The sequence below is a fragment of the Trichoderma atroviride genome, chromosome 1, assembly GCF_020647795.1.
Source record: "Trichoderma atroviride chromosome 1, complete sequence".
NCBI lineage: Eukaryota > Fungi > Ascomycota > Sordariomycetes > Hypocreales > Hypocreaceae > Trichoderma > Trichoderma atroviride.
This window is the reverse complement of record NC_089400.1, coordinates 5,746,951-5,766,590: the sequence shown is the minus strand read 5'-3', so window position 1 is coordinate 5,766,590 and position 19,640 is coordinate 5,746,951. Positions and strand designations below refer to the sequence as shown.

General features: G+C 50.8%; 10 protein-coding genes across 10 annotated transcripts; 7 read left to right on the top strand and 3 right to left on the bottom strand.

Annotated features, from left to right (window-relative positions):
- Positions 1-863: 863 nt before the first annotated feature.
- Positions 864-2,540, top strand: TrAtP1_002078 (uncharacterized protein; the record flags this gene model as incomplete). Its single annotated transcript, XM_066111297.1, has 9 exons — positions 864-874; positions 942-1,053; positions 1,122-1,135; positions 1,202-1,283; positions 1,616-1,701; positions 1,780-1,961; positions 2,022-2,180; positions 2,245-2,338; positions 2,429-2,540. The coding sequence occupies 9 exons, from the start codon at positions 864-866 to the stop codon at positions 2,538-2,540; spliced, it is 852 nt and encodes a 283-aa protein (XP_065967371.1).
- A 1,508-nt stretch (positions 2,541-4,048) lies between these two features.
- Positions 4,049-4,344, top strand: TrAtP1_002077 (uncharacterized protein; the record flags this gene model as incomplete). The annotated part of the gene is made up of 2 exons (XM_066111296.1): positions 4,049-4,191; positions 4,269-4,344. 2 exons carry the CDS (start codon positions 4,049-4,051, stop codon positions 4,342-4,344), a joined length of 219 nt encoding a protein of 72 aa, XP_065967370.1.
- Positions 4,345-5,960: 1,616 nt separating this feature from the next.
- Positions 5,961-6,572, top strand: TrAtP1_002076 (uncharacterized protein; the record flags this gene model as incomplete). Its single annotated transcript, XM_014085614.2, has 1 exon — positions 5,961-6,572. One exon carries the CDS (start codon positions 5,961-5,963, stop codon positions 6,570-6,572), a length of 612 nt encoding a protein of 203 aa, XP_013941089.2.
- Positions 6,573-6,942: 370 nt separating this feature from the next.
- TrAtP1_002074 (uncharacterized protein) lies at positions 6,943-9,262 on the bottom strand. The gene is made up of 2 exons (XM_066111295.1): positions 8,518-9,262; positions 6,943-8,433 (listed from the first exon to the last, which is right to left on the bottom strand). The coding sequence occupies exons 1-2, from the start codon at positions 8,661-8,663 to the stop codon at positions 7,590-7,592; spliced, it is 990 nt and encodes a 329-aa protein (XP_065967369.1). The 5' UTR covers positions 8,664-9,262; the 3' UTR covers positions 6,943-7,589.
- Positions 7,051-7,509, top strand: TrAtP1_002075 (uncharacterized protein; the record flags this gene model as incomplete). Its single annotated transcript, XM_014085615.2, has 2 exons — positions 7,051-7,154; positions 7,215-7,509. 2 exons carry the CDS (start codon positions 7,051-7,053, stop codon positions 7,507-7,509), a joined length of 399 nt encoding a protein of 132 aa, XP_013941090.1.
- Positions 9,263-10,331: 1,069 nt separating the features above from the next.
- Positions 10,332-10,766, bottom strand: TrAtP1_002073 (uncharacterized protein; the record flags this gene model as incomplete). The annotated part of the gene is made up of 3 exons (XM_066111294.1): positions 10,332-10,465; positions 10,614-10,638; positions 10,704-10,766. 3 exons carry the CDS (start codon positions 10,764-10,766, stop codon positions 10,332-10,334), a joined length of 222 nt encoding a protein of 73 aa, XP_065967368.1.
- A 181-nt stretch (positions 10,767-10,947) lies between these two features.
- Positions 10,948-13,090, top strand: TrAtP1_002072 (uncharacterized protein). The gene is made up of 2 exons (XM_014085617.2): positions 10,948-11,750; positions 11,852-13,090. Exons 1-2 carry the CDS (start codon positions 11,692-11,694, stop codon positions 12,882-12,884), a joined length of 1,092 nt encoding a protein of 363 aa, XP_013941092.1. The 5' UTR covers positions 10,948-11,691; the 3' UTR covers positions 12,885-13,090.
- Positions 13,091-13,097: 7 nt separating this feature from the next.
- On the bottom strand, positions 13,098-14,410 carry TrAtP1_002071 (uncharacterized protein). Its single transcript, XM_014085618.2, has one exon. The coding sequence runs from the start codon at positions 14,210-14,212 to the stop codon at positions 13,250-13,252; it is 963 nt and encodes a 320-aa protein (XP_013941093.1). The 5' UTR covers positions 14,213-14,410; the 3' UTR covers positions 13,098-13,249.
- A 220-nt stretch (positions 14,411-14,630) lies between these two features.
- Positions 14,631-15,192, top strand: TrAtP1_002070 (mitochondrial 54S ribosomal protein uL11m; the record flags this gene model as incomplete). The annotated part of the gene is made up of 2 exons (XM_014085619.2): positions 14,631-14,771; positions 14,857-15,192. 2 exons carry the CDS (start codon positions 14,631-14,633, stop codon positions 15,190-15,192), a joined length of 477 nt encoding a protein of 158 aa, XP_013941094.1.
- Positions 15,193-16,174: 982 nt separating this feature from the next.
- TrAtP1_002069 (uncharacterized protein) lies at positions 16,175-17,341 on the top strand (the record flags this gene model as incomplete). Its single annotated transcript, XM_014085620.2, has 1 exon — positions 16,175-17,341. The coding sequence occupies one exon, from the start codon at positions 16,175-16,177 to the stop codon at positions 17,339-17,341; it is 1,167 nt and encodes a 388-aa protein (XP_013941095.2).
- Positions 17,342-19,640: the final 2,299 nt, after the last annotated feature.

The following is a 19,640-nucleotide window of genomic DNA, read 5'->3' as shown; positions in this document are numbered from 1 at the left end:
CACGCTAGGGTCGTGTTTCTGCCCGGCCTAGCCACGAGCATCTAGACTCTCCAATATGCTTGTTGACAACGGTTCGGGCTTGCATCAAGCTTACGCAGCAATTATGGCTGCTTCGTTGCGCTGGCACCAACAGGAAAGATCCAGTGGGAATGTCGCGACTCCAATCCAGGCCTCGCTCGATATGTGACATGTGCATCTTTAGAGTTCTAGACTTCCCGGACAGCTTTCTCCGTACGTCACTGCGGCATGCCAGCTTGAACCTTGACGCTTCTGCGTTATAGGTACCCCTGGCAGGCTGGGTCCCAAGGATTGAGGTGGCACAAACAGCCGCCGAGCGCCCTCGTGTGATGCTCACGCAGCAAAGATCGGCATATCCGTTGTGAGAGACGAAATGGGCTTCGGCCGGTCAATGCAGACCAATGTCTGTGAATCTGCTCCACTGTTCCCAACGAAGGGGGAAATACACGCCTTATTCTCTCTCGAATGATCCGTTTGGCCACGATGGCAATATGTATAGGCAGTGTCTCTTTTAGGCCGGTTACGACACTGTAAGAGGAACCTTTCTGGTGCAAGAGGGGTTGCCTGAACGCCCAGACTGGGGCCACGCTTTTCGGTACCACATGACTCTTCGAGCCCGAACAGCGTCTCATTAGAGGCTGGAACTTAGTGATTGTATCTGTTGATTCGGCATATATCTCCGTACAAAAGTCTCCCGAATACTAGCCAATCTCTCGTCAACAGCAGCTCACGCTATTGTATCTTCTCAGAGAATTATTTCCTCGTCTAACTCAAGGGAAGCAACTTTTTTTTTTCTGGTGAGAAGAAGGAAGAGAAGGGAAGAGAAGAGAAGAGAAAAGACCAGAATGGATGCAGAGTATGAGACGCCTCCCAAGACACTGTCGAACCCGAATGGCTTGGCGAGGCCGCTAATACTGTGATAGGGATGGAACCGTTCCCCTTGACGAAACATATACAGAAACGGCCAGCTACCACGGACGTACTTTTCAGCAGCATGCCTTGGCAAACAAGATATATTTTGCTCCGATCGATGAAGTTTGTTGCTTGTTTTTTGAAGCCGCAAATCTGTCGCGAGTTTCGTGTCCTCCTAACATTATGAATAGGAAGAAATATCGCAGTTAGGAGAGATGCACTCGATGCTCCGTACAGTCTTCGACAATAGACTGATATTTCCTCCTGTAAGCCGGCCAAAGATGATTCTCGAATGCGGATTCGGTGCAGGAGACTGGTCTGTCGATGTCGCTGAGCAGTATCCAGACGCGGAGGTACGTATTCAGGTATTCATCCCTTGCTATTCAAACCCCTTCCGCCACTCAGTGGAGGGTTGAACTCGCATTGCAGATATTCGCTCCAAAATGAGTTTTGAAATCAAACATGTTCTCGCTTGGTAGATTGTGTCGCTTCTCCATAGAGGCAGCTACATCGCTGGCAGTGAGAACGTCCGAAGGCTATGCACAGCCCCTGGCCATAGTCGACAGCCTCATGGAATGGATGAACATGTTGGCTAGATCCTGGGGCCACGTCGCCGACTGGATGATTTTGGGACAGGATGAAGGGAATGTACGCAGGCGTGATGGCCATGCTAATGAAACTCCAGGTCATCGGATTGGACATCAGTCCGCACATGATCCCAGAAGAGTTGCCGGACAATCTAGACCTTCAAGTCGACGATCTGAACGCAGAGTGAGTGCCTCGGAGTATCCCATTCCATCAGTTGATAATGCAAGAGCACTTGGCTAAGCACGTGAACAAAAATTATAGCTTCACATTTCCATCCAATCACTTCGATGTCGTACACAGCCAGTTGATGGCAGGTGGGATCCGCGCAAACCGCTGGCAAAGCTATATGAAAGACATATACCGCGTGCTCCAACCTGGGGGCTGGTGTCAAATGGTCGAGATGTATCTCAATGCTCAATCGGACAATGGAACACTATCTGCAGGTACATTGCACCATTGTATGACGCAGTATGGGAAAGGCTGTTGTTTGCTAAACGAGCTAGATCATGCGCTTTCGAGGTGGTCCAGCGGATATCTTGATGCCATGCATCCTCAAAAGGACCCAAGAGCAGCTCTACGCCTCAAAGATTGGATGACGAATGCAGGCTTTGTCGACATCGAATCACGCCTTCTGACACTGCCCATGTGCCCTTGGCCAACCGGTATGCCATGCATGATGATATTGGGAAAAAAGAAAAGGCCCAGGGCTGACACAATGCGTTCTAGATCCCCGCGATCATGACATCGGTACTTTGAATGCAGGCATCGTAAGCCAGCTGCTCTATTCGCTGGGGCTTTACCCGTTCACGAAGATGAGAGAGTAAGTTGATTTGCTATTCCTCCCTTGAAGGGACTCGTTCGTAAGGAATAGATGGAAGAAGCCGTGTTGACACAAGCTCGGAAAACATAGCATGCCCTTGGAAGATTTCCAGCTCATGGTGGCTCAGGCGAGAAATGAGTCCACGAATCCTTCGTACAGGGTGCGTAAATGCTCAGCGCCAGGTATTGCAGCTGGGAGATGATATGGCTGACCAAGAGCTCGATATACTGCGCACAGGCCTATTTTCCACTGTAAGCCAAAATCCAGACGATGTTCAAAGACGAGATGCAAGGCGCTGATGGCTTACCAATAATGATGCAGATATGTTTTTATCGGACGAAAACCGCTCCGATGATTGAGCAACTAGAGCTACAACCACGCTGTGCGATTGGCCGATGGAGAGCATGTTTGGAAGCTCAGCATGTGTGAAGATGGTTGTTTGGCCCAGGGCAAGTATCTAGAGACGGGCCATGCGTTCCATGGACAGGGACCCCTGCGATACAAAGGCCATGAGACATGCATCTTTGCGGAGAGCTACTTCGGTCTTGGTGAGCATCTTCAAATGCTAATCGACGAAGCTAGGACAGACGAAACGAAAATCTGGCGTTGCGTTGGTTCAATCAGAGTGGCGTGGTGGTTGGTGGTCGAATTTGGGAGGAAAAGGAAATGTCTGGTAGATGGAAGGTGGGAAAAGAAGACAAGTCGAGAGAGAAAGAGGTGGATGGCGGTTGAAAGAAGGTTCCGGGGGTAGATCTGGGGAGGGCAGGTGGCGCCTTAGCATCTGGTACCTGCCTCAACGATACGCGTCAGGTTCTTTCTCCGCACACCGGCAGGCATCGACTACTTCTGAGCAGGTACCTGATATTAAGGGCTATTTGAACCTGTGTGCATAAATCACATGCGATTTGACTCGGGTTGCAGAGATGGAGGGATCCCTTTCCATCCTTTGCCTCTGGCATGGATTGCACAAGCAAGTTGGTCGACGGGTGGACAGAGCAAACGGGACAGGCAAGATAATGGAGCAGCAACACGGCATTGAATACGTGAGCCATGCTGAATGGCCTATCAGAAACGCGCCGGTAGCGCTAGATGCATACGGACGTGAGGGTTGTATCTTACGATCCAGTGTTGGCAGTTATATGCAGCTTCAAGGTACCAGCAGGGGCTTATTTGTGTCCTGTTCTTCTAAGCCTGCAGTGTTGCCGCTTGTCCCCATCTGCTGCTGCTGCTAACAATGGGTCCTTTGCTGCATAGGAGTCTATCAACTTCATTGTCACGCCTCCTCACATGCCCAATCGAAGATGATGGGAATACTGATGCCTGGAGTAGGTATTCGTCCAACGATGCCGTCTCAGCTCCGTCTCATTTGTTTCTCAAGCTCACTTTCCGTATTCGTTGTCAGAATGTATATATGCCAGAAATAAAAGGACGCGGCGTCTACCCTATTGTCAATTCAGGGGGGGACACAAATAGCCAAGATGTGATGCAGCTTACACGGCACTACAGCATCATTCCTCCGCGGATGGCGGGCAGCTCAGTCCGGTCACCACTACAGATCCAGCTCCTCCTATCAACCCCTACGTTACCAGGCCATTTTCAGCTTAACCTCGCTACCAGTGCCGCGGAATTGCCTTGCCATGAGCGCCTGGGAGCGAGTAGGAAGCGAAGCCGCCCCCAGTGAGCAGGCCTGGCGAACCGGCCAAGCAGAGGATGAGGAGCTACAGGCGACGGCTCAAGCTCGATAGACTAGGGCGAGTATGTCTGCCTCTGCATCTTCGAATCCACTCGTGTGCGCAGCATTTCTGCTTTGGGGGAAGGGCCGTTGGCCCCAAAATAAAGCCTTACTCTGTCTGGTATGTCTGATCCTGGTGCTCACATCTCCTACTCGACCTGTACGAACACGCATTCATGCCTAACAAGCTGCATGCAGGCCAATGCAATCGAGCAACGATGAGCACTACCACTTGAATGCGACATTCTCGCAAGCACGAGCTAATATGGACTAGACTGCAAGGGGTGGTAGCAGCATACAGAAAATAGCTCGACTTGGACATTTTCCCTCCAGCGGCCGTCAAAAATGGAAAAGGCCATCTCACTTGGGCAGGTCGCAGATGGGTATTACATACGGCAGCCGTTGGAAATCACGGTGGACCAAGATCAGAGACTGCCAACCGTTATGGAGCTGATGGCGGCAGGGCGAGCGTTCACAGGGTCTGATGGGTTTGATGGGGGAAATACTGCAGCAGGTAGTACTACATGCTACTACCTGCTCCGTATTACTACTACCGGTATAACCACCTACCATGCCACGCAGAGTGCAGGACCAGCATCCTGACCAGGACTTTATGCAGGCAACATGCTGCCCTGTAACGTCATGTATACAACCCAGGCTGTCGGGGTTACAGGAGGCTCTGATCCAATGGCAACCAGCCTCTGCCTGGGGCCACGGAGCACGCCTCAAATCGAGACCGTGCTTCGGCTGGACGCCAATTGAACCAGTATATCCGCCGTGCCTGAGCGCCTCTCACTGGCGTAGCATAGCGTTACATTGGATACGAAACGAGCAGCAATCGGGTAAAGCCGATGAGAATCAGACTGAAAAATCTGATGCTCGCCAACGCTGATGCACGCGGAGATTGGACGCAGCCAAAACCTGAAAATTGGACTCTCAGCCTGTGAGTAGATGTGGTGAAGTCTGTGGATTGATCACGGGGGCACAACAGGCTCTCTTCTGGTTTACCCAATATCCACACGTTTAGCAGAGAGATGGCTGAAATTACTCGGCTACTAAGTGAATATTCGAGATTAAGCAGATGATCAAGGAATATAACGCCATAGCCGGTACGGAAGCCTACATGCCGGTATACTCATACTCAGCAGCTGGTGGAAAAGCTTCATAGCAAGTACTAAGCGAATGGTCATAGATGTTGCTGTTTAAAAATCGATTCTTTGTCAGATGTATTAATCATTATGTAGTATCCAACGGCAGTCTATTACTTGTGTCTATCAATCCGCCTGCGTCGTGCCTGTAACAGTATTGCTGCGTGTGTAAACATGTATAAATCGATTTGTACTGAGGGGTACCCTGTAGCTGAGCCAACTCAACTTTCCGCCTCTGAAGCTCCTGAAGCCCTTATTTTTGTTGTATCTAGTAAATAAGAATATCTGTAATTCAATTCTTTAAATGGACGCTGAAATATAAAAGTAGAGTTAGAATAAAGTTTTAAGCTTCAGCGTTTTGCAAGATGAGAAAGCAGTAGTTTGAGAATGAACTTGATCCATGGCTCACCAACAGCTTGGCAATTAATCTTCAATTAAAGAGCTGCTATTCCATTTAAGCCAAAGCTCAATATATACCAAAGATATCAGCTACTACTAGTATTTGTTTTACAGAAATCATGATACTCTCCATCATTACTATTTGGATTGTTTTCAATAAGCTCAAAAGCCAGAAGCGGCGCACGGGCCAACCGGAGCTACCCAGGCGTAGATCCTCCAAATTTCAACTGAGGCAGCTTAAAATCAAAAAGCTTCCCCTCCATAGTATGATAGTTGCCGCTTCCTCACCCATCTACAACCAAACCTCGCATCTCGCGCGACCACTTCTTTGATTCTCACTCCAATGGCCGCCTCAAAATCATCAATGCCTCTTCTGGCAGCTCTGCGATGCTCCCGACAGGCTCCGCTGCGCCTCTCACCAGCGCAATGCCTGTTCAGGCCAGCCTCGGCCGCTCGATTCTACTCTGCAGATGCTGATGCACCTCCGCCGCTGCTGCAGAAGCTCAAGGGCGAGCTCAAGGCCGCCATGCGGGCCAAAGACGCCCCGCGGCTGTCCGTGCTGCGGTCCATCATGTCCGCAAACCTCAACGCCTCCAAGACCAGCTCGCCGATCCGCACCGACGTCCAGCTCGTCGCCCTGATCCGCAAGCTGCAGAAGAGCGCGCAGGACGCCGTTGCGGATGCCAAGGCGGCCGGCAGGGACGACCTGGTGGACAAGGAGAACCAGCAGATTGCCATTCTGGACGAGTACGTTGCGGGAAGCGGCGTGCAGAGCCTGGGAGAGGCCGAGATCAAGGCGCTGATCAACGAGGCCGTGGAGGCTGCCAAGGGCGCGGGTGCAGCGGGCAAGTCGCTCATGGGGGACGTGATGAAGCGAGTCAATGCTGCTCTGGAGGGGAAAGACGTGGACAAGAAGTCGGTTGCGGCACTGGTCAAGGAGTTGACAAGCCAGTAAGTCCGTATTGCTTTGCGGAGACGGCATGGACATATCCTGCCATCTACTGCTTCTTAGCAGAGCTCAGCATTCTCTGCGTGTATCTCTCTGTACAGTAACGACAACAAAAAGCGGCAATGATAGGAATTAAAGGAGGCTATTAAACAACTTGTACATTACGATGCCATCGACACTCTTCTTTTCAGTTAAACATGCATAAAAAAAAATAGAATAATCATTCAAAAGCCTCAATGGTGGTAAAATTTGCCATTACGCGATTATCATCGGCACAAGCGATTACTCACGGAAGATACAAATAGCGCCGGGTCCGAGAAAAAGAACGGCTTCACGTGGCTTGTTGAAGAATACAGCAAATCGAGCAAAGGGCGCATGAGTCACACTAAGAATATAGCCATAAATACACAATCCGCTGTCTTTCTAATCTATAACAACTGCCATCTTTTTGAAAATCCATCTAGTGTCTAGTAAATCATACACAATGCCTCGCCAAAACGTCAGCTCCGGTTCCAAGTTCGAAGAGGAAATCGGCTACTCCCGAGCCGTTATTGTTGATGACTGGATCTTTGTGTCGGGGACCACTGGGTGAGACATGACGATTCATCTTGCCTAGAATTTGAAATAACAAAATGCATCAACCGGCAGATACAACTATGATACCGGCAACATCTCTGCCGATGTCTGCGAACAAACTGAGCAGACAATGGCCAATATCGACAAGGCGTTGAGAGAAGCTGGTTCTTCCGTGTCCGAAGTTGTCCGTGTGCGGTACATTCTTCCAAATCGCAACGACTTCCCTTGCATCAAGCCCGTGCTGAGAAAATGGTTCGGCCAAGTGCGACCTGCGGCGACAATGGTACAAGCTGAACTAATGCTGGACGAAATGAAGATTGAAATAGAGGTGACGGCTAAGAAGGGAGCTGGAGTGGCGAGTCAATGATGCAACCTTTGTTGTAGCTGTCCGCTCATTCTTTGGCCATGGTAAGAAGACTGGCTCAAGATGTCCTAGGTAGCCATGCTCTAATAAACCAAAGGTGCAACAACTGCTCCTGCAGCAAACGCGCAGCCAATTGTGATCATGCTGGACAGAGACAGCAATGAAATGCCGCTGATGCCGTGCCCAGACGTACAGCCACCCGCCATTCGCGCCCCGATAACCATGAGAGCACCTCCTGCCATTGCCAACAATGGCGGCGCCTCAAACACAGGAGCACTCGCCAGCGAAGGTATAGCCTGGAGCAGTCCCCAGGCTCCAGCAGTGACGCCGGCGGCGAAGACGATGCTGTTGTATGAAGTCGGTTTCGCGTTTGGTTCTGCACCCTTGATTAACCACCAAAAGTGGTTACCAATCTCTTCGTATGCGGTGGAAATGCCAATCATGGACTTTCGTGTGATGATGGAAAAGAGCTGGGAGAGACCAATGATGAGCCCGCCCGTGGTTCCGAGAATCTTTGCTCCGGGAAATGGGGGAGTATAGATTGTGGTTGCTGCGAGGATTGAGATGCACGCAGCCTCAAAGAGAAGCAATGTGACACCTCTACTCAGACCAACTTGGTCATTTGCCGTCGTCGTTATGGGAGTGGCGTTTGCTCTTTCTTTACACCCCTTGGCCATCTTGGCAAGGAGTCCGGTCCATAAAATACCGCCGATTATGGCTCCGTTGAGTGCGTGGAAACCTGTATGAACGCCGGCAGCCAGCTGAGGATACAAAGTTCCTGGGCACGATCCTGACAAGGCCATTCCGGCACCGAGGAGGGCACCGCCGATGATGTTGCCGTCATATGTAGAGAAGAGACCTATCGGTGAGGAGCTTCTGGGCTTCAACTTGACGTAGCCGAAATGCTCTGCAACAGTGTATATGACTCTTTATCAAAAGTTAGCCTCGTACCCATGGCTATGGTACAGCACGCTGAGATTGTCAAAAAGGGGGTTTTGTCGCTGTACTTACGCGCTGCTTGCAGTTGCGGCCAGAAATGCCTGTACCATGTGAAAGTTTTCAAACTTCATCTGGGCAACAACTATGGCAGGATTATGAAAGGAAGCGCCCATCGTAGCAGCTCCAAAGGCTGCACCAGTTAAGAATGTTGCCGCCATGGTATAACGATGCTGGAGAGTGTAGCCCAAGAAGATGAAAGGATCAAGGCAAATTCAAGGAGGTAGGCGCGTATAGTAAGACGCAGAATGCCAATTCTTCGAGGATACAGAGACGACTACTTGTATTACAGTAGTAGCATTAATAATGATATTAATATATGCAGGGAGATTCGGCGTAGAGACGTAGAGCCGCTGGTAGCATTAGTCGTGGATACCGTTGCAATGATCATATAATAACCCACGCTCGGGTCATCGGGCACTACTGTGTAACTCTGGAGTATTGAATATATCTGCACTCGGGCTTCAACTTTGTCAGCCTCTCCTTCCAGGCCTATGATCCCTTGCTATAATTCTTCCATGGCTCGTTCCAAGCATAAAGACGGCAATCAACAAGGAAATGGGCTCATATGAAAGAGTCGCCGACGAGTTTTGATTTAGTGGACCCCCTGCCATTGGCCACGATCGCCGAGACCCCGAAATCGACGGACCGGATGGCTAGAGGCGCAATTCTCGGGGACCATGGCGTGCGTGGCGGCATGGGCGGGATTTATGCTTTTAACGTTCTGACACTTCCGTGGGATATTCCAGATCGAGCGCCCCGGTGATTGTGCTACCCAGTCGGGAAGCCAGTCGGGGAGAAGAATTCTAATAAATAGTACAAGTATGAGGAGCTTGGAGCAAGGCAATGCGCCAGCTTTGATACAAATCACAATACAGCCTGTAACCTGGCTGAAAGCGAGCATCTTTTTGCACTGTTCATGGCCTTGACTGATTAACACCAGCATAGGATATGAACGTAAAGAAGGCTCCCAGGACAGGGCATATCGGGGATCAGCTTACCACTGTGATACAGCAAGGGAAAGCCATTTGCGGTCTGTGCCATTATTGGCAAAAACCCCCAAGGGTGAAGTTAGTCTGGTCGCCGAACATTATACACGCTGGAGCTGTAGCCTAATAGAGGCAGCACCTGGTTTATCCTGCTGTTCTCAAGCAAGGAGGTTGCTCCTAGGCGCACACTGTGGGCGGTGACAGGTTCTCAAACGGCTAAACTAGCACGGCGTCGGGGATTTCTTCCTAGCGAGCTTCGGTGAGCTGCTGCTCGTGCTGAAGATACCCACCCGGTCTCCAGAATAGGTGAAGGGGTTGAAACATGCAGCGGTGTTTCTGAGCGAGGTGGGCGAACTCGTCTAATATACAGTATATCGGCGACGTTGTCGGATGACGGTAAAGTGATGGACGAAGACCATCAATTGTAAAATATCTCTCCTTCTTTTTGGAAATTAGTACTTGCAGACGAAGAATGAAGCAAAATACATACGAATAAACCATTTCTTCTTCCAATCTTGGCTGCTGTATCTCACGTAGACGGAGTCGTCTTGAAGAGCACGGCTAGGACTCGACATGGCCTTGCCGCTCATTGGTTGAATTGCATTTCCCCAGACTTTCCGCAAGCCAAATAAAAGCATGAAGCATCTTGAGGAAGGCTTCATTAGGACTCCAAGGCAAATCAAGGGTGGCGAATGAGAAACATTTGCTGTGCAGCCAACCATGAGATTCTCGACTCCAGCCCAACCAAAGCGCATGGCATACACACTCCGGGAACCCTTTCGGCGACCTCCGATGACGGACTCTTAGCCGGTCGTCCGAGCCGACGTGGAAACCACGGACTCAACGGCGACGCTGCTCCATCAGATCGCCGTGCTGGGCCTCCGCAACGGATGCGGCGATGGATCGATCTTGAACTACTGGGAGCTGGCATTCGGCCTGCGACGTCAAAATAGGCCCGTGATGGTATGCAGCCGCTTTGAATTGATTAGCGTTGGCGACGCCGAGATTTCAAGATTGAACCGTAGCAAGGTGAAGAGGGCTTGAAGTTGAAATGAAGCCGACTTTGAGGAGACTGAAGAAAGCAATTGCTGGTGACGGTAGCGAATGAAGGAAGATACGTACCTGCAGCGCGAACTACTAACCAGTACTATTACCACCGATCAAGTGAGCTGGGCAATCGATAACGTCTTTTCTATTGTTATCGCATCGTACCTTAAAGCGAAAGCGAGGTGCGCGGGCAACAGGGTCGCGTAAAGAAGGAAGGATGGCGCGCATGTAGCGGGAGAGACGGCGGGCCTCGATTCTCAATTGAATCCTTTTGGAAAATCAAAGACAGCCATAAATAGTAACGACCTCAAGTGCCGTAAATATTTCCAGCAAGAGAATTGCTCCAAGTACCGGCTTGGCGAATAAAAGACTGAAAAAAATCAAATTGATTTCAAATTGAAAGAATTTCCTTGTGAGGAGAGCATGCATTGTTGAATCTACTGCGGATCGTGTATAGACATAGGTACATACACGTACAGCATCGAGATACGATGGCATCAACTATTGTACAAATCTTGCTTCTGCACCTCCCACCAATTGTCTCAAATCTATTAAATGGGCAAACTTTGTGAATTTAAAAACTCCCGAGCCATCCATCAAACAGCGTCTGATGCACTTCGTAGCATCTGTATCACTTGTCAACAAATGCCAAGGCCTGTACGGTGTACCTGGGCAACCCGCGCACAGACCGCATCAGGCAAAGTATTGGTGACACCACACCAAACCAGCCAATATAGCTGTAAATGGAACTTCCCGCATGACCCAATTTAAATCAAATCCTAAATCCCAAAAGTAAAAATAGTTGATGGGAACACAATGCTCTATTTGACGGGGGAAATGACAAATGCCGTTCTGCGGACCGCTAGTCGCAAGCGTAACCGAGGTCATCGCAGCGAAGCGTGGCGGGGTTGATGTCATTATAGGCAATTTACAGCATTTTGAGAGCGAGCCGCCCAGCAGGAAATGCGGACCGCGTGGCTGCGGTGAGAGAGTAGCATCTTATAGCCCTGTGTAGCTATATATGAAAAGGTATATAAATCTGCAAAAGGAAGTTGATTGAGTCTGGATTAATATTTCCCTATTTTCTCTTGTTTTTCTCTTGCAAAAAACTACACATCATCTAGTCTCGCCTGAAACAAGTTATACCGCCACGATGCCGCGAGTTATCACGTTGAAGCAAGTTGAGGGCAAGCCGGGAGAAGTCTACTATCCGTAAGTCTCGTCAGCTCTGCCGCCGACCCATTCCCTCGGCTGCGAATTTCAAAAGAAGATGCAAAAAGATTCTCAAGGCTCACATGCATCATTCATCACAGCATCCAAATCAAGGAAGTCCCCAAGCCCACACCGGGCCCGGGCGAGGTTCTCGTCCGCATCTCCGCCGTAGCCCTCAACCACCGAGATCTCTTCATCCGTCGCCACCAGTATCCTGCCATTTCATTCACCAACCCCATGTTTGCCGATGGCTATGGAACCGTCGTCGAAATCGGGCCGGATGTCACCCGCAAAGACCTCCTTCATAAGCCCGTCCTGCTGACGCCTATGCGTGGGTGGGAGTCTGACCCTGCCGGGCCTGAAGATGCCAGAGGGTTTGCCGTCATTGGCAGCAGCAGGCTCACCGAGGCTGCAACTGGACAGGACTACGCCGTTGTGCCGGAAGACGAGGTTGTTCTCGCGCCAGAGCACCTCACGCCCGGCGAAGGCGCCGCGCTGCCTCTGGTGGGACTTACAGGATGGAGAGCTCTGGTAACCAAGAGCAACGCCGCTTTCCCCGGGAGCAACATCCTCGTGACGGGTATTGGCGGCGGAGTTGCGTTGGCTGTTCTGCAGTTTGCCGTCGGCTTTGGATGCAACGTCTTCGTCTCTTCCGGCGACCCGGAGAAGCTCGAGCGGGCCAAGGCTCTGGGTGCAAAGGGAGGCGTCAACTACAAGTCTGAGACGTGGGAGAAGGATCTGGCTGCTCTGCTGCCCAAAGACCGGCCCTATCTGGATGCCATCATCGACGGTGCCGGTGGGCCAATTATCAAAAAGACGATCCGCATCTTGAAGCCCGGCGCGGTCATCTCCCAGTACGGCATGACAGTGTCTCCCAAGATGGACTGGCTGATGCAGGCCGTGCTGGCCCACGTCGAGCTCAAGGGCGTGACAATGGGGTCGAAGAAGGAGTTTAAGGATATGGTGGCGTTTGTCAGAGAAAAGAAGATTAGGCCAGTTATTAGCAAGACGATCAAGGGCCTGGGTGACCTCGAGGCCATCGACAAGCTGTTTGAGGAGATGGAGCACGGAAGGCAGTTTGGCAAGCTGGTGATTGAGGTTGACGACTCCGAAGCATCCTCTCCAAGGCTGTAAGGATAGGGCTTTAAGAATATTTGGTAAAGGAAGAACGGGCATGGAAAGAAGGACATGACTCTGGCAAAGGATTAATACCAGAGCAAAGGGAACAGAGCAAGCAAAGATTGTGCACTTTGTATTTTGGCGGCATCTCGCCGGCCATGGCACTTATTTTGTACATAACACACGCGCATTTTCGAATCAAGACCAGCTTAACATTGGCCCAAATTGTGTAGAATCAAGTGACAAATCCATTCCAAATTGTCTTCTGGAATATTACTTATACATTTGTGCAAATACATGGAATAGATGAATAGATAAAGCAAGCGCTCCTAACCGTCAACACCACCGCCCGGCGTAACTCGACTCATCCAATAGCCACCCTACTCAGAAGTCTTCTTCCGCTTCTTTTTGGGCCTGTCTTCTTCCGGTGGTACATACTCGGCTGCCCGCTGCTTTGCCCGCTGCTCTTTAGCCTCCTGTTGCTTCTCCCGGCGCTCGGTGAGCACCGCCCTATCCTTTGCCTCCTTGCTGAGGAAGTACTCGCCGCTCTCAATCTGCTTGTCGACCTTGCTCTTCTCCGGCGCCGGCGGGAAGGGCGTGTAGACCTTCTTGGCCTTGTCCGTGACCTTGAGGGGCACCCGTCTCTTGCTCAGCGTCTTCTTCTTGAAGTTTGGCAGGAAGCGGTCCCAGCTCTCGTTGGCCAGCTCGGGATCCTTGGCCAGCTCACGCTTGATCATGAGCTCTTTGATGTGGTAGATGGGGTGGATGTTGTTCATGCAGTCCTCGACGACTCTGCGAAGCTCCTTGAGGCCCTTGTACGGGCCCATGGCCGACACCGTGTTGCCGTGGACGAGAATGTACGTCTCCGTCAGCAGCTCGAGCGCCTTGAGCGTCGAGCCGCTGGGGCCCAGTATCCGCTGGCGCCGCTTGACGAAGCGCTCCTTGTTCCGCACCAGGTTTCGGATCTTGATGATGTCGCACGCGACGCCGTCGTCCAGGATCTTGACGGCCTGGGGCGCCGGGACGCTTCGAGCCAGCAGCTTGATGAGGTCGCGCGCGTTCAGGATGGCGGCGGGGTCAAATGTCTTTCGCGTCGTCTTGACCGTCATCGAACCCTCGACGAGATCCAGCGTGCAGGCGATGCCGTGCTTCTCCAGCGCCTTGGTGATGAGCGGCCAGGCCTCCTTCAGGTAGACTTCGCGGTATTTGGGGAACAGCGTGACAAAGGACGATTCCTCGGTGAATGTGCCGCCGGCATTGTCCTTTGCGGTGAAGGCCTCGACCTTCCACTTGTCGATGTCGTCGGTATCCCAGGGCTTCTCTTTCTTATGTGTTGACGGCATTGTGCTCGTCTGTCAGAAGAATGAAATCGGAGGAGTGGTGGATGTTTTGGAGACGGTTATGTATAGATTCGCTTAGTTTGGATCTGATATATGATTTGGGGCAGTATCTGCCGTTTCTTCTTCTCTTCTTTGCTGTATGATGGTTGAGATTCTCTCGATGGGCTCTGCTTCCAAAAAATTTGGGTGCTCGCACTGAAATCTGCCCTGGGGAATTATCGATAAGATAAGAACAAATGGGCGCGCTACAGCAACTACGGCACTAAGTCATGAGGCACTAACCCCGCCTGGTCCTAGCGCCAAATGCTCCCATGGCTGTAGCTGCAGGTTGCTTCAAGATTTCGAAGCCCCAAAAATCTCCATCAGAGTCGCGAGATCGATATTGCGCATCGCCCCAATCCTCCGCAAAGCAGCCGCAATCATGTCAAAGGCAGCAAAAGGCGCCGCGGGCGGAGTCGACACAATCGTCAAGCTGATAGTGGGCGCCGGCCAGGCCAGTCCCAGCCCTCCAGTTGGTCCTGCTCTGGGAAGCAAGGGTGTCAAGTCTATGGACTTTTGCAAGGTCTGTACATCATGCACTACGGTTTCTGCATAGATGGCATAGACGGAGAATCAAAAGAAATGGCAAAAGACTAACTGTCGTCTAGGAATTCAACGCCAGAACCGCCAACATCGTGCCTGGAACGCCAATGCCGTGCCGAGTCACCGTCCGGCCAGACCGGTCGTTTACCTTTGATCTCAGAACACCGCAGACATCCTGGCTGCTGCTCAATGCGGCCGGAGCGCCAGTGGGCAAGAAGGGAAACAGGAAAGGCGTCAGCAAGCCTGGCCACGAGACGGTTGGCACCATCAGCTTGAAGCACGTCTACGAAATCGCCAAGATTAAGCAGTCAGAACTTCGACTCTCTGGACTATCGCTGGAGGGACTGTGCCGGTCCGTTATTTTCCAGTGCAAATCAATAGGAATCGATGTGGTGGCTTGACGAAATGATGATACCAAAAAAAAAAAAAGCAAAGGAATGCCAAAAAAAAAAAAAATTTGAATACAGAATTGAACAAAAGAGGTGTTCTGGTGACGGTTTCGGTCATCTCAGCATAAGTCAAAAACAAGCTGTCTGAGATGGTGTATAACAAAAATACTAGGGAGATGCGAAAGTGTACGATCAAGTTTCGAAAGACATATATATCATAGACATGGACAATTACTCCTTTCCAATTTAAGGCTTCTTTTTCATCTTTCAATCATCCACTTCTTCATTTGTTTTCACCCATTCGCTTTTTGGTCTACATATCCATCGTCGTCTTCTTTTTCCTGCTTGCTGCTCACCATCGTGTTTCAGCAGGCGCCCGGTTTTGCTGTTGGTAAGCATTGGTGCCTGGAGCCGAATGAGACATTCCCCCCGAAGCAGCACCCAATGAATTACAGCCTCACTCGCAAGGACCGAATCGAGAGGACGCTATTCGCCAGACAAACATACTTTCAGCCACAAGGTTGCAATCCTCACGCAAGCGGCCTGGGCGCAGACCCAGCCTCGACGTCAACTGCTCAAGCATCGTGCCGTCTTGGGAGCCATCCCTGCGATGTCCTGCAAGTATGCCTGAACACCACGCATGAAACACCTGGCTATGGAGAAAAAACGCCCTATTGGCCACGCCACGTTCGCTTCCACCTGCGATTCGTGGAGAGCCATGAGGAGCTGCAGGGTTTAGTGTTTGTTGGCTGAATACAAACATGACGAGGCTGTAGGCCTCCAGCTGGTGCTGAACCTAAAAAGGCTGCGCTTCCCCTCATGGCGGCTCCGATGGATTGGATTTCTGCCTGGGCACCCAACTTTCATACATCACCACCTTGAGACGAACATTTCTCCTCGAGCCAGATAGACCATCGCCATCCGACGGCTTCCCAATCTGCCTGCAATACGAACAGAAACGCAACGAACAAGCAAATCAACCCACAAAGCAATTATGCACCCTCTGGCTTGCACGTGCGGGCGCCGCTTCAAAAAAGAGCAGGATCTACGAGCGCACAGGAGCAGTGTAAGGCGGTACATCTGCGGCCAATGCAACTTGTGCCTTCGCACAAAGCACGAGTTCGGGCAGCACAAGGCCTCTTCGCTTCCGGCTTGTGATGAAAAGTGGATGAAAGATATGGTTTGGTACTGCAACGATTGCGACGCAAAGTTTGATGATCAGGATGCGCTGCGCCAACATACTACTACGGTCAGACATGCCGTGGAGTTTGGCTGCTGTGACTGCAACAAGAGTTTCAAGAATTTCAATGCCTTGAACCAGCATCTCCGGGACAAAGTCCACGAGAAACGGCCGGTGGTAAAGAGGCGTTGCGAAGAATGCGATCGCTTGTTCATTAACGCTGCTGCCTTGGACCAGCATATGCAGTCCACCGTCCATCGCCCCATTAGCAACCTGACTTGCATGGCAGGCAAGATTTGCGGCGTGGAGTGCAATGCTCGTTTCAAGAGCCCTTCGGCCATGATTGCTCACATGGAGAGTGGCTCTTGCCAGTCGGGCATGAACCGGCAGAAGCTCAACAGGTTGATACTTGTGCAGGACAACGATCATCTCATTACCAGTTCCAGCGGAATCTTCGAATATTCTGGCTGGGCCAGCCTGGAAAATGACGATGAATCGGTAACTCTCTCAGGAGTCATGACGCCGAGTACAGATTCAGATGAAGGGGTGCTCTTGACTCCGAGCAGCAGCCAGATCGATTTTGGTAGCCTTGTTGAAGGACAACTGGCAAGACGCTCATCATCCGGGATAGAGACCGAGTCCACAACAAGCGACAGCACGGAGCTGTCCCAGCCAAAGTATTTCTTCTGTTCTCTATGTCCCGATACGAAACGCCCATTCTTGACGCACTTGAGCTTGGAAATGCACATGAGGTCCGCGGCGCATACACCAAAAATGTTTCACTGTCCGTCAATCCTGTTCTCGGGAGAAGCTGGAAAGGCCCACCGAGAAATGAAGAATTTCTCGACGATTAGTGGGCTCGTGGCACACATTGAGAGCGGCGTCTGCCAGGGTGAAAAGGCCGGGCTGCGAACGGTGATGGAGTACATGGAACAAAGGTTGGAGGAGATGGGCATATCGTTTAAGCTGTTGAGTCTATGATGCGATGGTTTCTGGCCTTGGAAGCAATATTTTCCCTTTCTCCTACCCTCTCTCTCATTGTTGCGTTGTTTACTCGGGGTGGTTTGATGACTAACGGCACCTTGAGAGCCATCTGGGTTTCATCTAGGGTGTTTTTGATCGCTTGACAGTTAACGGCAACTAAAGGGGTATCTGAGTCTTTTACGTGGAGCTGATGTGGCTTTGGTGGATACAGACCTCCCACTTTTGATGTTGATGAATTTCCGATTTTCTGCTCAAGTGAGCCTCTCTTTGAATTCCGTACGATATCCTTCAGTACTACGATATCAATCAACGACACGGCACTTTTTCATATCTCAATGTTTGGGCAGGCTTTCTAGCTAGAGAAGAATAACTTTTCATCCATTTTGATATTATTCATGTGACTCTGGTCATTACTTTTCTCGAACAACAGTTGAACAACTAAACAGTTTCACAGTTGAAAAGAAAACACAGGCACGCAAACCTATGCTTTGAATCATGCAACTACGTCTAGCATTTGAGACAATATGCCCCACTCAGCCGTTTGCATGTAGACTTCATCGATCAGCATCCGGCCATGGCAATGCATATAAATAGAACTGAGAGGAGCAGTCCTTTTTTTGTGGGCAGCTTGTGGACCGATATGTCACCCGGCTATTCGAACATGTCGCAGTGTTTGGATGAACTCATGCTGCGGGGGCTGACGTGCAAGACTTGTTGTCACCTGTTACAGACGGGTCTTTTTCAACATTGCAGCCAGCAAGAGAGAAGTAGTAGCCGGCGATATAGGACCCCGTTGTTAGTCACTGCAATCCCGAAAGTGGGCGAGCGTTTGCCACATGCCATCTACGGATGGGTAGCCATTCGATAACAAACTGTACAAGCTTGCCAGAGAGCATGAACCACGTTCCGCGTTTAGTGGTGAGATTCTGTTTGTTTGTTATTCGGACGAGGGCGAATTACATGGTGCCAACGCGGCTCGTGCGTTCTGCATCAAAAGCCGGAAATTTTTCTTTATCACCAACTAAAATCGTCACTAGCAGAAGCGATGCTGCCTACTCGGGTAATGAAAACTTTCTGATTTGAACACACGCCAAGGATTCAGCTCGAAATGCTGGGCTGGGCCGGGCTAATGCATAGAACAAAATTTCTTTCCTTCCATTTTTTTTTTCGCCTTCTTTGCGTGTGTGCTCGTTCTACAGGGAAGTGTGAGTGGGTGGTGGCAAAAGTTGAGGAAAACACGGCGATCCCGACAAAAAGCTGTCTCCAGTTGGGCTCGGCAGATGGATTGAGAAGACTGAAACTGGTTGCTTTCCGTTGGGCTGTTATTGAGATGCAACTCGAGAAATTATCTATCTACGAGAATCGAAGAAGAGGAAGAGAAAAGAATGATACTCTATTTGAGTACGTGTAACTTGCATTTTCATGGGTCTGACTTGGCTGCCTTCTTGTCCCTTGGCAAGCCGAGAATAACGGTTTCTCTCCGAGTGGGGGCCTCAATCTAAGTGGGATCTCGAAAATCGGAAGAGGCAGATGCCATCAAGCTATGGATTCAAAGCCCGAAGGTCGGCCATGGACTTCTGTAAGCAGCCAGGATCTGCGGCTTGGCCTGCCGCTTCGGAAGTGAGGCTCAGCCACGACAGGTAGAGGCCATCACCGCCAGATGAGAGAGTTACAGGCAAGCTTACAGAATACGAGCGGGCTGCTGCATGTACAAGTACATGAGCACACGCACGAAGCCGCGCAGGGACGATTCGGTAATTTCACCCCGTACTGCGAAATACCTACAATATCAACTGGTACCTAGTAATATCACACCGTAGCACATGGATATCACATCACTGCATGCCACCGCATATCTACATCGTATGTGCACATATGATTTGATGCTACTGGGTAGGTGCCCATTGATTTGATTCTTTCCCTCGTCCCCTGGCGCGGCTCTCTCGTTTGTGCCTGGAAAGGGCACTAATACGGGCCGACTTTGCGCAGTTTGCTTGCATCTGGATCTGTGCTACCTACAAGTCCCGAATCGCTGGTCCTCATGACCCCCCCCAACCCCCCCGTCTTGCTTATGCTGACTGGGTAGGTAGGAAGGTACTTGTAGATGGCGGGATGAATGAGGCTAGCCGAGACGAGACGATGCGATGGGAACTGCTTGATACGCTTGTTGCAAGCAAGATGCCAGCAAGCTTGTCCAAGCTCAGCAGCAGCAGCAGCTTGACGAGGTACATGAGCATGATTTGAGTCATTGGACCGGATGATGAACGGAGGGCGTCGAGGATGAGGCCAACATGTC